The sequence below is a fragment of the Podarcis liolepis genome, assembly GCF_965112155.1.
Source record: "Podarcis liolepis genome assembly, chromosome: 5".
Classification (NCBI taxonomy): domain Eukaryota; kingdom Metazoa; phylum Chordata; class Lepidosauria; order Squamata; family Lacertidae; genus Podarcis; species Podarcis liolepis.
In genome coordinates, this window is record NC_139556.1 from 75460684 (window position 1) to 75478417 (window position 17734).

Sequence of the window (17734 nt, forward strand, 5' to 3'; positions counted from 1 at the left end):
TAGCCAGACCAAATGTGGCAAAGAAAATTTTAAACTTGAAGGCAGAAAACCTTCTGATAAATTATAAGGGGCAAGAAAATGATAATGTTATGGGGCTGACGTAGATTTTAGGGCAGCTAGGACAAACAGGATGTAGTGGTTTTCCGATGGTGGGAGGGATCGAAGTACATTCATGTAAGTCAAACGTAACCCACTTCCTTTCTCACGCCTTTATTCAGTCTTGTAGAGAATGACTTGCAGCATGCTTAGCTTCCATTTTGATGCGGAACTAGATTTCATAATGTTTCAGTAGAACAGCATTGACGAGAGAAGCATTCTTATGAGGTTAAATGTGCATATTCAGCATCAAATCAACTCTCAGATTAACGACCCATAATTTTTTGTAGAAAAAATATTTTCTGTGAAAACTTATATTTTGAAAGATTCCTTGTGTTAAAAATAGCATATGCTACTTGATTTTGTTTTATGTTTTTTAATAAAAAAACCCATTTATTAAACTAGTATATTATCACCCTTTCGAACAGTTGCCTTAGAAATTTTAAATTGATGAATCTAATTAAAGTTCAGTACATTTGCATCTTAAGAGACGTGGGTGGCGCTGTGGTCTAAACCACAGAGCCTAGGGCTTGCCAATCAGAAGGTCGGTGGTTCGAATCCCCACAATGGAGTGAGCTCCCATTGCTTGGTCCCTGCTCCTGCCAACCTAGCAGTTCGAAAGCACGTCAAAGTTCAAGTAGATAAATAGGAATCGCTTCAGCGGGAAGGTAAACGGCGTTTCCGTGCGCTGCTCTGGTTCGCCAGAAGTGGCTTAGTCATGCTGGCCACATGACCCGGAAGCTGTACACCGGCTCACTTGGCCAATAAAGTGAGATAAGCACCGCAACCCCAGAGTCATCCGTGACTGGACCTAATGGTTAGGAGTCCCTTTACCTTTACCTTACATTTGCATCTTACTAAAATCTCTGCCATCTTTGCAAATACTGAAGGAACTTATTTATAAATAAATAAATATCATTACCTGTCATTAAAGGGAACTGCCATCTTTTAATATTTCTTTCTCATTTCCTATTGCAGTAATGCAGCAGAAGCAAAATAATCTAAAATAGATGGACCTTCACACACTTGATTAATCAGTTAAAGCTCTGGTTGACTGATTTATTGTTTGGCAATTGAAGCAAGGGGTAATAATTACATGAATGCTACAAAGCACATTTTAATGCCATTGTTGCATTTCATTCTGCATGCTTATTTTGATAAACGGAAGCATTGCAGTTCATACTTGTGAAGTAGGTATCGGTATTTGGAAATATGACACAGACATTTCAGGCATCTATAGTACATTGGTTTATCAAGGCATCTATAATGGGCAGCTGGCCACAAGCATACCTAACATCCTAGTGCCTTACACTTACTTTTTAATTTTACCTTTTGTTACCTGATGTGGTTATATTTAGTATTTTATAAGTGCTTTTACTAATTGATCAAAGCACTTAACACATATTATCTGAATTCTTAACAACATCTCTGTATAATACATCAGTTTTATCCCAAAATTTGGGATGAAAATGGAAATGGCTGAAGTTGAGAGAGATTAGCTTGTGTAATGTGCAATCTTATGAACACTTAAATTGAGAGTAAATCCTACTGATCTCAGTGGCAGTTGAATGCAGTGGCATATCCATAGGTTGGGGCTAAGCTAAGATAGGAAGCCCCTGGCTGAAAATGTGTAGCTAATTTTATTTGCCAATACATTCTGTACTTTAACAGCTGTTTGCCATGACAAATTAGCTTTGACTTAAATGATTAAGCCTATTATTACCATCATTATTTGTTAATTTATATAACACATATATGCTAAAATGCCCACTTCACATACATACCCATCTTCTTTTAAGAGAAAACTAGCAGTGTTCCCCATGGGAATTTGTTTGACCATGGAAAGTACCGGTAGTATCTACAGCAATTAAAAGTGATAGTGATGTGTTTCAAAAATTTAACAAAGAAAAGAAGGGCCTGGTCCACATGATATACTTCAGAACTAGGAAATGCAGGTACATACCTGCATGTGTGTTTCTTTTCTCACCCTCTCACCCCAGAACACAACACTTGAGCGTTTATGCTGATCTTAGACTAGCAACTAGTGTGGAGGTGCAAAACGGCTTTCTTGTGCTAATGAAGCAGTTTCCTCCAACTGCCAAAATGTCTTCTTCCAACTGCCAAATTGCTGTGTGTACTACAGGCAAGAGTAACTAGCACACTTGGCTGACCGCAATTTGGAACAGCAGAGGAAGCATGCCCAGCTGCATCAGTGTACAAGTGGAATATATTGCATATCAAGGGAGGCTTGCACACATGTAGGTTATGTGATCTCTAGGCCATGCTGATTTTCACACTTTGTATCCATAGCATATTGCATTTTAAATCTTGGACTCTGTCTGCCTCCTCTCCCTTACGTGTATTGATAGTATGTGCTATATAGTGTCTTGAGGGCTAGAGATAGCTTTGAACAGTTACAATTAATAATTTTATGTAAAATGATGGTTTTCATCCTCGTTCCTTCAGGGAGCTCTCTCTATGTTAGCTTGTTTTCCAAGGGATTCCAGTGCGTTGCAGAGGAATTCAGGGCTTGTTTTATAGTAGGAATGGGGACTACCTCTCCCCATATGAACCAATCTGGACACTGCAGTCATCATCTGAGGGCTTTACTTGAGTGCCTCCTCCATGAGAGGAACAGAGGGTGGCAACATGAGAAACCTTTTCTGCGATGGCTTCCTGCGTGTGGAATGCTTTCCTCAGGGAGATTTGCCTGGCACCTTTATTACTTACCATGAGGCGGTGCCGGACAAAAACTTTGGCTGATCATCATTCTATGGCCTTTTAAATGTGTTTGTGGGAGGGAGGTTATTGATTTTTGTGTTTTCATTTTGTACTCTTATGTTGTGAATGCCCTGTGATCTTCAGATAAAGGGCGTTATACAGTACAAGTTTAATAAGTAAATAAAAAAGGAATAAAACCTGTGGCCCTTCAGATGTTGCTGGACTCTATTCAGCCCCAGCCAGGTTAGCCAATATTTAGGGATGATGGAAGCTCAGTTCACAGTATCTGGAGAGTCAGGTGTTTCCCATTCCTGCTCTAGAGGTTGCACCCAGTTTATGTAAGACAGTCATCAAATCTGTTAGGTTTCCCTGTTGCCCAACTTGAATTGAGAGTATGATCTCAAATACACTCAGTATTCTGTTGCAGCTGCACTTTGCAAAGGAAGTTTGTCCACCATTACTGGTTATTTCATTGAAAATGCTGGATAAACTAGGCTTTTCCAGTTTGAAAAACCAGTAATTTAAAATGGTTTACTGTGCCATACTAATCCTTGAAATCACTTAGTAAATGGAAATCAGCAAACTTTTGTGTTTAGGCCAATTCTATGTTAGTTCTAGGGCTTTAACAATGAAGGAGTAGTCACTTGGAAAAGCTGATTGCTTGGAACTGGTAGGAAATTTGCAGACAAAGGTCAGTGCCATAAAGTACTAACACATTGGTGTTGAGATTTCATAAGTGTACTTACCTAAATGTACTTTATTTTGCAATATGCTGCTGTAGAAATAAGGCTCTAAGATGGGGTGAGAAGTATGGCCAGCAGAGGTCTCAACTTGAATAAATTAATTGGGGGGGCCTGTCCCGCATAATAATAAGACACACCATTTGAATGGTGATGCCCATCAACTTGGAGGGTGGCCCCCTCAAATATTTTATTGGGGGGTTGATGGGACCTCAGGCCCCTAGGAGTTGGCTCCTATTATGGCCAGTGAATCAAATTTGGTGGGCCTCATTTTCCCCATCCCTGCTTTAAAATGTATGTTTGAGTTTGGACAGCTCTGTTCAAACAGAATAATATCCTTAGAAGCACCATTAAGGGTAGTGATAGATGTAATTTATCTTTAAGGAAAATTGATATCCCTGACTGCTTTCAAAATGATGATACTTTGTTTTATTTTATAAGGAAATTAGAACATTCTCCGGGCAAACTGTCTTAAACTAACTAGACTAACTTTATTCTAAGTATTGTGTATTTTGCTTGGAGCAGGGAGGAAGTTACATTGTGTTAATATTTTGGTAACAAGTACTATGACTTTTCAATGTGATAGTAACTCAAAAGTCTGGTTGTTCACTTGATATAGTTCAAACAATTTTTTTCCAGGGTAAACATAATAACTTTATAATGGACTACTAAATACAAAATTTGTTTGTTGAAAAAATACTAGACTCTGTTTGTGTTATGACTTGTGGCCATATTGCTTTCAGTTGCAATCATTAACAAGCCATGTCAGGCTTAACCGGTTACCCAGATGGAATTCGAAGGAAAGTACAAGTGTTGGAGGAAGTGATGTTAATAAAGCCTTCACTTTTAAGTCAGTAGTGACCCTGTTCTTATCAGGTGATGTTATTCTAGAGGAAGTGGCTTCTGCCTTTTAAAGGACAAAGCCAAGGTCCTGGCTATGATGAAATACTGTATTCAATTTCCGTTTTTAATACCCAAACTTCCTTTTCTTCTTTTGTGCTTCTTTTGGTCACTTAATTCAGACAAGGATGCATTACAGAGTGTGTAATATTTTGTTGCTTTCCATTCTGAATTACAACTCCATACTTTGGCTATAGACAACCTTGTAATTTTTTTCTCCATGTTTGTTCAAAACGAATTTAATCTTGTCACTAGGTCAAGCCAAAAACTTAGTGCCATACTCTGGACAAAACAAGATGAGAGACTGCTTTTGTACAATCAATTTGGATCAAGAAGAGGTTTTTCGCACTCAGGTAGTAGAGAAATGTTTAAGGTAAGAGCTTTATCACAATGGCAGGCTTAGCTAGGATGAGAATATATCTTTGATTAAAATGGAATATTAACCAGTCCCTTAACATGTAAAAAAAATCAGCTGGTCTGTAATCTTATCCCCCCCCCCCCAATTGCTTGTCCATTTTGGCTTAGTTTCTGGTTTTTTTATGTATGGGTTACAGAAACAACTTAATAAATTAAACATTAATAATGCTGTGGAAGAGTGACTGTGTTCAGATGTAATGCCGAACCATGCCTTAGTGTTAGAAGAATGAGACCTGGTGCCCCTCAAGCTCAGAAACTCTCTCTTCTGCCATGGCTCCAAGGAGACGAAGTTTCTTTTTCTGTTTTGGATTAACTGTGGCTAGCAATGTTCCACACAAACTATGGCTAATCTTAATTACTGCTAGCTGAAACAAGCGAATAATGTATAGTTGGAAGTTGGTCTATTTCAATGAACTCCTCTGTGATCATACAGAGTGGGGGAACACACCGGCCCAAAGCTTTCTTCTAAGGCCTGTTTTCATAATGTTACTTTGTTTAGTTTCTCATCTGAACAAGGACTTGGAACACTGCTCCAAACTAGACTAAACTTGCAAAACTTTTAAGTTCTTTAGCAGTATGGGAAAAAATATGAATAACAATAGTCAGGGCTAATTGTGACAACCTGTGGTGTTTACATGATAACTTCTTGAAATGACCCCAATGATAATTGTAACTCGACAACTTAGTAGTATGTGTTATTCCTGCACGCACCTTTTTTCCCTGTGGAAGGTTATAAATTAATTCATTCTAGTGTTACCACCTTCATGCATGAAAGGTTTAATCTTCAGAAAATTATGTGAACAGCACTGACATTGATTTTGACAATCTTCTCCTACTTTTATTGTAATTCCTTCTGTGAACTGGAGATATATTAAATATATTTTGTGTAGGCTCTCTAAATATAAAACCTGATACAAAAGATAAAATTTGAGCTAAAATATAGGATATATCCCTATATATGTTGTGCTATACCCATTGCAAATGGTTACCGTTCAGTTTCTAGGCTCAGTTCAACATGCTGGTTTTCTCTAAAAGCCCTTCATTGATGATGACTGGGGTACTAGAAGAGTTATCTACCTATATGTGTGTACCTGTCTTAAGAACTTCAGTTGATCTTCCTGAACCTAACCAACTCCCAGAGGAATGGGAATCCCAGTAGTGGTGCCCCATTAATGGAATGTTCTCAGAGAGGTCTGCCTGGAACACCTACTTAATTGTCCTTCCAGTGCTAAGTTTTTCTACACATCTGTTTGGCAGAAGCCACTTCCAGAGAGAGGGCTTACAAGCAAACATTGCACACAGGAGGCAGAGGGTATAAAGAGGAGCTACTGAATTTAACTTTCTTGTCCTCCAGTCAGGCTCCAATCACAATGAAATTTAGCATGATTAAGTGACAAAATAATTACATTATCTTTTGGTTGCATTTCTTGAGTAAAAACAGCAATGAAACACTTACTGATCTGAAAACAAGATAGCTTATTATCTTTTTGTACTTCTAGAACAGGTTTGTTTGTTTTTTGCGAGCATGTGATCATTATTCTTTGGGCATCAAATAGCAATTTATTTGTGTAGAAAAAAGAAGATTCATTAATCTTTTTGAAGGTGTTAAGAATTCTGATGTAAGTATCTAAGTGGTGACATGTGTTAAAGATTTAGGCTTGGACCTAAATTTTTGCTCTGTGGAAGGAAAACTGCACTCACATAAATGGTCCTTTATTCAAAAACGTAGAACCTGTTCTTATGTGAGCCTTGTGGTGGTTCTCCTCCAAGGGACTGGCCAGGACAACTTTAGCTTAGTTTCAGCATTATTGTACACACTGGGCCCTGAAGCCAAAGTTAAAGCAGAACTTACCCTTACATTTTGAATGCATTGGCTGTAAATTTGTAAGGAAACAATTTTTTAAAAAAATGATCCACAAACTGAATAATGTAAACAAGAAAATTCCATCAGATAATGTGGCTGGTGTGAATATAAATAATAGAAAACAAAGCCTTTTGATTTCTTAGGTTTACATAAAATGCTAGTACCTATTGACTTCCTAAAGACATTTCACCATTTATTTATCCATTCATTTATTTACTTGAAAATTTGTATCTTGTGCTTCCATTGCATTCTGATTGCTCAGAGAGACTTGACAACAAACCAAAATAAATCAGTGCTGTAGACTCTCATCCAAGCACTATTACCATATTATTTTTGGCCACTTCTGCCCAGTGTTTCCGGGGTTTTTTTATCAGCTCCTGAAAACGTACGTGTTTAGGCGAGCCTACCTATTATTATTATTATTATTATTACTATTATTATTATTATTATTTATTAGTAGCATGTATTAAGTTTGTATGCTGCCCTTAATTCCTAGATTTCAGAGCGGTTCACAACATAAAAATACAAAATAAAAAAAGACACAAAATCTGTAATAAAAACAAAAGCAAACCAATAACCCCCTTCCCTTGTGTAAACATGTCATATATTTTAACATCTAATTCTATTTCTTTATGGGATTTGTTTGTGTGAGTGTATAAACATGACTCTTGAAAATGTTTTGCACTGTTTAGCATTTTGGGAGAAATAACTACCGTATTGGCCTGAATATAAGCCTCACTTTTCCCCCAAATTCCTACCATGAAAAGTTAAAGTGTGGCTTATATTCGTGACCTTGCAGTGTGCAGCCAGGAGTGTGGAGCAAACAGTACCAGGAGTGTGGCAGAGCAGCGCCTGCCCTGCACATAGTCCCCCATCCTTTCCCCCAAGGCTGGGAAGTGAAAGAGAGAGGAAGCGGAAAGGCTGCCGGCAGTGCAGCGTGGCTCCCCCCACCAAGTATGCAGCCAGAAGCAGTGAGGAATGGAGCGGCTTATATTCAGGAATTCCCCCTCCCCCCATTTTAAAGGTGCGGCTTATATTCGGGCCAATACGGTAATTCCTTGCAAGAGGCTTACAGTCAAGAGGAGAATCCAGTTATAAAAATTACATAAAATAGGATTCTACAGCAAGTTATAATGGTGATGAAACATTGTAAAATATTCAGTTACTTTGCTAAGAACCTGTTTGATTTCTTTCCCCAGCCCATTTTTTGGAGAAGAGTTCTACTTTGAAATACCAAGGACATTCCAGTGTTTATCATTTTATATTTATGAGAAAAGTGTTTTACAGAGGGATCTGCGTATAGGTAAGTATAGAATCATAGAATTGTTGGGTTGAAAGTGACCACAAGGGTCATCTAGGCCAACCCCCTGCAGTGAAGAAATCTTTTGCCCAACATGGGGCTTGAATCTGTGATACTGAGATGAAGCATCTCATATTCTGTTGACTAAGCTATAAATTGAAGTTAGGATGGTAGCCACCTAAGTCATAATCTGTGTAGACCCACTGAAATTGGTTTGTCATGTCAACTCATTTCAGTGGGTCTACTTAGAGTTTGATTTAGTTTGATATGCCTCTTAATGTTCAGTGGTGGGTTTGTTTTATTAAAGGTAAAACTGTAGACAGGTATCTTATTATTTTCAAATGTATGTGTTTATTTTTATGGATTGTATCCAATGATGGCATTAGGCAAACACATTCACATAAAGTAGGACAACCAGTTTTCATTGATCTTCCTACCTAATGCAATCTGCTGCATTATATCCTTTATTCTGGAGGGACCCCTCCAACCCTTGGGAGAAGTTGTACATTGTATAAGAGAATTAGTGAAAATCAGGGGTCAAGCTTTGCACAAGTGGAAGTTCTTACACTTGCCTTATGCCACCATTAATTGTAATTCAACACTTTACAGTGGAACCTCGGTTGTTGAATGTAATCAATTCCAGAAGACCGCTCGACTTCTGAGGCATGTTTGAAAATGGAAGCCGAGACGTTCGAAAACTGAGGTTCCACTGTATTACATAGTGTCTCTGGTAGTTTTCTCTCTAAATGATTGAGCAGACCAACGCCCACCCAGTAGCCATCAATCTTGCCACAACATGTGTTCCCAGTTGACCTACAGGCCCCACAGTGAAGTGTTTTCTTTTAAAACGTTTTTCATTTAGTTTCAAATAGTGCCAATAAATACTCCCATCCCCAACACCTGCTGCTACTGGACTTCTTTGCTTAGGACACACTGTATGGTGATTATTTTAAAATTTTCTCTAGAGCAATGTTAGATGCTAAAATTAAAAATAGCATTTCTACCCAACACTGAATAACATGTACTGTCAAATAGGTAATTTTATTTCCCTCCTTTTAGGCAAAGTAGCTATCAAAAAAGAAGATTTGAGCAAATACTCTGGCAAGGAAACATGGTTTATGCTTCAGCCTGTTGATTCTAATTCAGAGGTTCAGGTAAAATTGAATAGATGTAAAAGTTAATGTTGTATTGTGTCAATGAAAGTCTTTCTTCCCCACCCCATGTTTATTTGTAATTTTACTTAAGATTCCCCATGCTGCATGAAATGAATGCAGTTTTTGTGCTGCATTGTTCCTAGTCCATCAGAAAAATGGCCTGTCTGCAATGTGTTCACAAAAATCAGTCTTAAAAACTAGCATGGGACAATTGAAACCTGGACATGTATATCTTTAATTTCTTGTGTGCCAGTTTAAAATATTTCAGTTTAGAATTTATTTTCCTTCTCTTAGGGCACTTCAGAAGTTCTGAACGTGAATTAAATATATTTTATAAAAATAGCCTATAACATTTTTCAAACTACAGCAAATGTATGTATAGTTTAAAAATGCTCCATATTGTAAGACGTTCTGAATCTCTTCTGTGATTACAGAGTGGAGAGGGAAGTTATCTAGGAAGCCTGTGTGTGCCTCCTATTCCCTGGAATGGTGTGATTCACTAACTGTAGGCACCAAAGTTGAGTGGGGGGTAATAGGGCTCGGCTATGTCCTGTGTAGATCCCTCAGTTACACTTTGTCTTGCTGCAAATCATTTCTGTTTTTCTGTACTCTTCCCAGAGAAGGCTACGGTACTTTACAGTCAGCGGGAGGGGTGAAGATGCGAAGGCTCGGGGGGGAAATGATTGGGGGTGGGCGGGGAACCACTGTTTCTTATTTTTTTTCTTTTCATGGACCTTCACATCTTGGGGGTGGGCACACATTTCAATCCCTTTTCATAGTATAGTTGAAAAAGAAAATTCTAACTTATCAATGATGAAACAGTTTATAATTCTCTTTTGCAAGTGTTGATTATTTTCCTGTGCATGGTAATGTATCTGTGTATATTTATTTCTCTTTATCTGTGGTATATTGGAGGTGCTCTAATTCCAACTTAATTGTTTTAGAAATAGCGTATACAGCTCTTATGAAATAAGACAGCTGCTTCTTGATTAAACAGCAGTTTTAGTTGTCCTGAAAATAGTTTAGGTATATGTGAATCATGCAGTAATGTGTATGATAACAATGGCAAATGTACAGCTGAATGTTGGAATTTCCAAGTAAATATTTAGGGCTTGGTTACAGGCAAAGCAAACTACATGGCATTGTGACATAGGTGTCATGCTGGAGGAAATGTCCCTGCTAGATTAACCTCTAATAATAGACATTGCTCACCATTCCTGAGACATGCTGGGGTTTGCCTCAGTATATATGTGCATTGCAACATCTAAAGCAATATTTTGGTGATAATTAGATTGATAGAGAAGTCACGGAGGTTTGTTTGGAAAAATGGTATAGTAACTGTATGCAATATGAATCTGGGATAGTACTGACACTAATCCAGAAAATGTATTCATTGTTTTGCTTTTTTCTGGACCTTCACCATACATGTTTATTTCCCCCCTGAACTTTTCTTTTTAAAAAGAGTAGAAATTTGCTTGCACCAAATCATTTAATTATGCAGTGGCCCCACGGAATACATGTTTTCTGGCGTATTACTCCTGTGTCAGTACAACAGTGTAAACATGGGCAGTGAAGCAGCTATACATTTTTTTAAGCTTGAGTTTCAACCCAGTTTGGTAGAAAAAAGTGTGACCCACCAAGCTAGGCCTTTACAAGGCATGTTGACTTGACAAAGTTAAGCATGTGATTAATTTTGACTGAATTGTGTGTCATTTTATTGCTGCCAGGAAGATTCCCCTATGTATTATGTTTGTCATTCATTGTGTTTTGCTTTCAGGGGAACTGTTTCAGACAACTGTCACTTGATAGCCTTCACAGGTTGAATACCTAAGCACTTTAGAAAGAATCTTTAGTACACTAATAGCAGTTAATTATAGAGGTGCTCAGTGTCTGAGTCCGGAAGTGTTCTGTCAGTGACTTTTTTATTGCTTCCAAAATAACAAGCCTACCTTGTTTAGGGTGTGTTCATATAGGCACAAAGTACTACTAGCAGTTCATTTTCAAGGTGGGGTGTCTGTGTGTATCTGCGCGCACACACACACAATGCCATTTTTAAAGGTGATATTATGAATATTGCATCATAGCCTAGTCTTCTTTACCTGAAGCTATTCTGAATCTCTACAAAATGTAGAACAGGTGTGGGGAACTTTGGCCCTTCAGATGTTGCTGAACTGCAACTCCTATTATCAGTGGTCATTGACCATGTTTGCAGGGGCTGATGGGTGCTGTAGTTCAGCAACATCTGGAGGGTGAAAGGTTCCCCTCACCTGATGTAGATGATCAGGTCCTCCTTGAAGATTTTATAAGAACTCTTCATTTTAAAATAGGGATAATTTTCATTTAAAACAAAACAAAACACCCAAGTGCTCTCATATACAAGGAATCATAATTCTTAAAATTCATATAATGTAATTATCTTATAATGGAAAAACTGAATAGGAAAAATTATTTACATGTAATACCAAAATAGTATTCTAAGTTGATAACAATTTTCTGCATTAAAAAATATAAAATACAGTGTCTAATACTTGTCTGACACCTACTCACATACAGCTTATTCAGTCAATCACATATTTCATGCTAGTGATGCTAAAGAGCCTGTCAGCTCTTGTCTTGCTCTTATTAAGCAGGTGCTAGGTTATTTCATAAATTCAACACACAGGCTCTTGCAGCTGAACCTTCTTTTTTTTTTTAATTGACAGGGAAAAGTTCACCTCGAATTAAAACTGAATGAGTTGATTACAGATAATGGATCAGTCTGCCAGCAACTAGTAGTACAGTAAGAACATTTATCAATTCTTATTCTTGTTTTGCTTGCTAATGAACATTAACAGGGTAATTCAAGTCAGCTTTCAGTGTTATAAAACACGTGAAAACACAGTTAAAAAATAGAAGCTTAAAGGTTTAAGTACAGCAAACTTAGCCAAATGCAAGTTGAACAAATGTGTTTTCAAAGATTCCACTTCAGCATAAAATGAACTGCCTGCCTTCCTGCTGAAGGTAAAACCACCACCAAGTACTGGACATGTGGAAGAGACTCTTTTAGACCTTTTTGGTTCTGTAGTGTTGCTGAATGCTTGTAGCAATGTAATCAGTGGTGTTTTTTATACACTTCTGGTTAGCATTGGTGTCTCAAGTTATACAAAGGAGTAATGGGAAAGGAAGTTGGCAGTGTATCCCATAAGATGTGAATGGACTTCACAGCTGAGGCACAAACAAGATGGTCCATCTTTTCTGCCACTGTCTTTCCTCACTGCACATGCACTGGTGCACCTCTGCCTGAGATAGGGACAAGAACTTGCACAAAGATGCATTCAATATGAAGATACTGTACCAATGTTGTCTGACTTCTCCCTCTACTGCTTACATCAGTGGAAGATGTTCCAAGGTTTACATCAGGTCTGCAAGGATGTTGGCTTGCATGTTGTGGGACTTCTAAGGGCCATTTCATACAGTGACAGATATAGATATATCTTAATAGTACAATTGAAAGCTGACATGGTAATGAAGGGAAAAGGAAATACAACTGTACCACCACTAACTTTCTCAAATAAAAAAATATGATAATTACGGTACCTTTCAACAACACCCCCTGAATTACAGTGGCTAATAAATAACTTTTTCTTTGACACTGTTTTCCCCATGATAGTTATAACTAATCAGTTTTACTCATGTGCTATATTCCAAGTTTTGTTCTGGCAGTTGTTAATTACCAGGTTTCTGAGCCAATTTCTGACTTTCACAACTCTTGTTCTAGGAGCAGTCAGAAACACTAGGCTGCTAATGTAGAACAGTAGTGAATCTACTTAGGAGAATAAAAGACAAGGCACATTCTAACCCCCAAAAGTTCTCTTTTCTCTAGTATACCATCTCTACAGTCTGCCTTTTAATAGACAAAACCAGTTTAACTGGAAGAGGAAGGGACCAAATATGCTTTGGATATGAGCCAAAACGCTGTTGGCTAGCTCGCCGGAGGAAAGGCTTCCACAAACATTAGGAGATGACCATTCAAAGAGACAATGTAATTAAGCTTTGTGAAGTGCTGAGCAGTCACAGCTGGTTTCGCAAGATTTCAGACATTCTCTTCTGTATTCACAGGTCACACACAGGAAGGAGGCAACACCTCTTGTAGAATCCAAGAATTAATTAGCATGGTTAACTTAGTATAAAAGTGGTGAGGAAACTACTGATCTTAGACAAATAGATGGTTTCCTGGAGAGTACCTAGACCTCCAATGTGGAGTTAATTGACTAAACTTTAAACATGCAGTTGAATTCTGCACAAGAAATAACAGGATCCCACTCCCTTTTTCCTTGTCTTAATGAAGGTAGCCACAAGAGTGATCAAGGCCAATTCAGTCCCAAAACTAGGGTTTAACCCAGAGTCTAGATAATCAGTATCTCCCAAGAGTGCCTGAAGCTGAACCAACAGTATCTTCTTGAGCACCTTATTAAAAGAGAAATTCATGACCAGGCAGTAATGGTCATACATGGTCAGTGTGTCTTTATTCATTAGACTTGAAACTGCAACTGAATTAATTTGCATTTTTAAAATTCTAGCTTGAAGGAATGTCATGGACTTCCTCTTATTAATGGACAAAATTGTGATCCTTATGCTACAGTGTCTGTTGTGGGTCCTTCAAGGTAATACTTTTAACATACATTCACACTGTCTTAAATAAAATAGGAAAATTAGACGTACACAAATTTAGTGATGTTGAAAAGGAAATGAATTATTGCACCAATTTTCAGTTGATTAATGTACAGAAGCCTAATGTTAGTAACACAATTGTGGAAAATCAATTTCTTGACAACGTTTGACAAAGTTATGTTTGCCAAAGGACTTCCATTTGTGCAATAGGACTTCTCTCCCAGGGTGTCCCCTCCCCCAAGTCTGTTCTGGGAAAATAACCGAGGATATCAGCAGTGTGTGGAAAGACATTGTCTGGGTGCCAGGTCCACCTGTAGATAGACAGCTGGTCTACCAACAGAGAAGCAACAGTAAGGTAGACCTGCAGTACAAATTTCTCAGGCCAGATCCACCCTCTCCACCAGAAATGGCCACCACTCCATGACCAGATCTTTCAGAAATGGAAGGCATATTATCTGGTGGAGAGGGTGGATACTAGTTACATATGTTTCTTATTTATTTGGAATATATACTCCTCCCACATGTATGTACAACTATGTGTAACACTCATATTGACTTCAGTAGGGCTACACAAATTCAAGTTATCAGTAATGCATCCAGTTTACAAAGAATGCCTTTCCTGTTTGAAGATAGGCCTTTCATAAACATAGTTTAACTGCATGGTTCATTCATATCAATACAGTGTTTTTATAATTGTATGTTTTTAAGTTCTGTATGGTAAAACTGTACCATATTGGAATAGGAATGACCAAAAGAAGACAAAAGTAAAGAAGAAAACAAGCAATCCACAATTTAATGAAACATTTTATTTTGAGGTAAGTAATCTATCAAAAAAAGCTTTTGGTGTGTTGTCTGTGCATTTATGCTAGCGTCTCCTTTGTTAGCTGACTTAATACGGGAGGTCACCAGAGAGATAGGCAGAGTTTTAGTCAAAGGGTCAGATTTTAAACAAAACAAAATAATAGAGAATGAAAACCTAAATCAGAACTATACTTGGCTAACATAGTAGTCTTTTTTGCACATCCGACTAAGCCAAACTATGGCTTGGTGCAAATGCATAGACTCTGTGAATAGCTCTCTCCGGACTAACCCTGAGCTGTGCAAGCTAGGTTTGTCCTGTGCTGTGCAGATTGTCGGGGTGTGTGAAACTACAAGCCCAGATTTGACTTCGTCAAACTATGGCTTAATAGCATGCAGGAGCAGAGCAACTGGGGAATAGAAAAGTGGCTGCAATCTCCTCTCTGGCACATTTGCATTGAACAATGGTTTTGCTTAGCAGGAAGTACTGACTGGGCTAATGAATTTTAATAATGTTAGCAGATAAGGAGAATGATAGAGGAGAGGGAAGCTTGGAAGAAAAGATAGATAGTCTAGTCTTAGACATATTGAGTTTGAGAAAGTGATAGAAAATCTCCAAATACATATATTGAATAAGTAGGCAAAGATGGATTAGACAGGGTGGGAGACATAGAAGTAAAGCTGGATGTCAACAGCATATAGGTGGTATTGAAAACCATGAAGTTTAAGGTCTTTTAAGAAGGAGGAACTGCTGGGGACCAAGAGCAGCATGCTGAAGCCTTACCCACCCCACCCAAAAGAAAGGAAGAACTGAGGAGGCATTTCCCAGTGGAAATATTGAACATGTGATTTGACAGATAATGAAGATCAATCAGAGAAAATCTGTAGTGGAGGATTTCAAGGAAGAAAAGTTAGTTGTATAAAAGGTAGCAGGCTATGAAGGACACAGGCAGAGATCTTTGGATTGGTCTGAGTTTAGTAAGAGCATTCAATGTAGACCAGAAGAAAATTGCTAGGAAGTCAAGAACAGTGGGAATAAACAGTAAGCTTCAGGAGTTTGGAGACAAATATGTGGACTATAAGTTGTGCATAAATCTTAGGTAGCCATTTTTGAGGCTATTTAAAATATGTGTAGCTCAAAGGATGGTTTGAATTTTCCTACTATGAGCTCATGCAGTTCAAAATATGAGCTGCTTTATTCATCTTTTTGTAATAAAGCCTCATTTCTTCCCCATTGCTGATCAGTTTTTTGCTTCAAAAATCTTGGGCACAGTATTTGTTCATAGATGTTCTCCATTATGATTTCTGCTGTATGTGGCTAGAAATGCAGTCTTTGCTTTACATATCAGTGACTTGAATGGAAGGCTTCTTCACAGCCTAACTGTCGTTTGGCTTTCCCCTGAATGCTTCTGTTAATGTTTGTAACTTAGTGAAGCACATTTTACAAGGTGAAAAAAAATCTGATCACCTGCCATCTGATTTAGCAGCAAGTGTTGCAAAGCAATTCAAAACAATTGATTTGGTTTTTTTTAAAATAGTTCAGTTATGTAATTGTTGAAGTATAGATCAAATCTAGTTTATGGTGTTAAAATGTAATTCTGATATTCAGTTCTGAAAATATCCACAAATCATGGTAAGTCTTCTTCCTTTAAGGTCATCAGCTTAATCCTTCTGCAGAATAGAAAGCAGAAAATCATTGTTGCTGTGGTTGTGAATTATACTTGACTGATAACTGTACAATATTGACACTATTGTGTTTATGAAATAATATGCAGCTTGTAAAATATCCAGGAATGGCTTATAACATTCCTCTCGCTCACATGGTCAGCTGTGGTATGCATGTCTGTAATTTTCATCTACCACACTTGACATTTCTTCATATGGGAGGAGCCTTGGAAATTGGTGGGGGAGAGGAGAAAAGGAAGATGGAACAGAGTTTTCTCCATGCTCTCTTCGGCAGCACATATACTAAAATTAGAATGATACAGAGAAGATTAGCATGGAACAGAGCTTTCTCCCCTTTTCCTTCCCATCAGTTCTCAAATCCCAGCTGCTAACCAGCAATTTGGGCCCTCCGTCCCCAAAGCCAAAACAGTTTGGTTAGAAGATCAGTTTGTGACAAACAGACATGGGTTGTTTGGGAGGAAAAGGAAGGGGTTAGCTTTCTTTCACCTTCAAAGCTTCTGTTGAGTGGAGGCACTAGCTCCACAAAAAGCCCCACCCTTTCTTCAGAGCTAATGCCTGCAAGTTATCTACTGTTGTATGCACCACATATTGCTAGAGCTGGGTTTTGGTGGGTGGAGGAGGCAGTGATCATTCCCACCCATATTTTTAAATGCTCAGCATGTCAGCACAAACATAAGGTTGTATCCCGTGTTAGCCCTGTATTCATTGAAATGAATGAATATGACTAACTTAGGTCCATTAATTTTAGCGGGTCTGCTTAGTTGGATACAACCCATAAATTATGTAGACCTACGAAGGAAATTTTGATTTATTTCTCTGACCTGGTGACAGAGGAAGGTGAAAGTGGCATGCATTCCAGATTCTGGGGACCTGAATCACTTGAAGATTCAGGAACTCTCCAGCCTTAGCATTTCTAGTGGATCAGTTTGAGAACTAGCTATTCTCATCCTGTTGAAAAATGGTAACTATGACAACATACAATGTAACCCTTTGCTTTTCTGCTTTCATGCTTCTTCAGTTTGATGTCTGTGCAGTTATTTTGCCATTTAGAATTCTGGGCAAGGGGAGAAAAAGTTCTCTGACCTTTGGAGTGCAAAGTAAACACCCTTAGGCATCAAGACTATGGGCAGCCTTCAAAACAGTATTGCTGATGGTAATTTATATGGTAGCTGATGGAAGGATGTGATTCTTTACTAGCTTCTCAACCTTTAGTTTAATCCTTTGGTGCCTTATTTCGCCAGATCCAAATTGTAGATAAGGGCAAATACAATTATAACCCTCTAAATATATTAAGAGTTTCCTCACTCAGTTTTGGGATATATTAGAATAACTTTGATTCTTTTTGTAGTAAATGTGTGGTATTGGTAGACTTCAAAATGCAAAAGGAGAAATAACTTACTTACGTGAG

The 17734-nt window shown here is 38.0% G+C and overlaps 1 protein-coding gene and 1 long non-coding RNA gene across 2 annotated transcripts in view; one reads left to right on the forward strand and one right to left on the reverse strand.

The window, feature by feature from the left end:
* Window positions 1-17734, reverse strand: part of LOC310707104 — a 213695-nt gene that overhangs the window by 91290 nt on the left and 104671 nt on the right. The gene's annotated exons all lie outside the window — the stretch shown is intronic.
* RASA2 (RAS p21 protein activator 2) overlaps window positions 1-17734 on the forward strand; it is a 46949-nt gene that overhangs the window by 2455 nt on the left and 26760 nt on the right. Inside the window, exons 2-7 of the mRNA XM_083503663.1 lie at window positions 4713-4830; window positions 7938-8041; window positions 9098-9192; window positions 11895-11971; window positions 13752-13835; window positions 14585-14657. Of these exons, the coding sequence (XP_083359789.1) occupies window positions 4713-4830; window positions 7938-8041; window positions 9098-9192; window positions 11895-11971; window positions 13752-13835; window positions 14585-14657 (551 nt within the window). The remainder of the gene's footprint in view (window positions 1-4712; window positions 4831-7937; window positions 8042-9097; window positions 9193-11894; window positions 11972-13751; window positions 13836-14584; window positions 14658-17734) is intronic.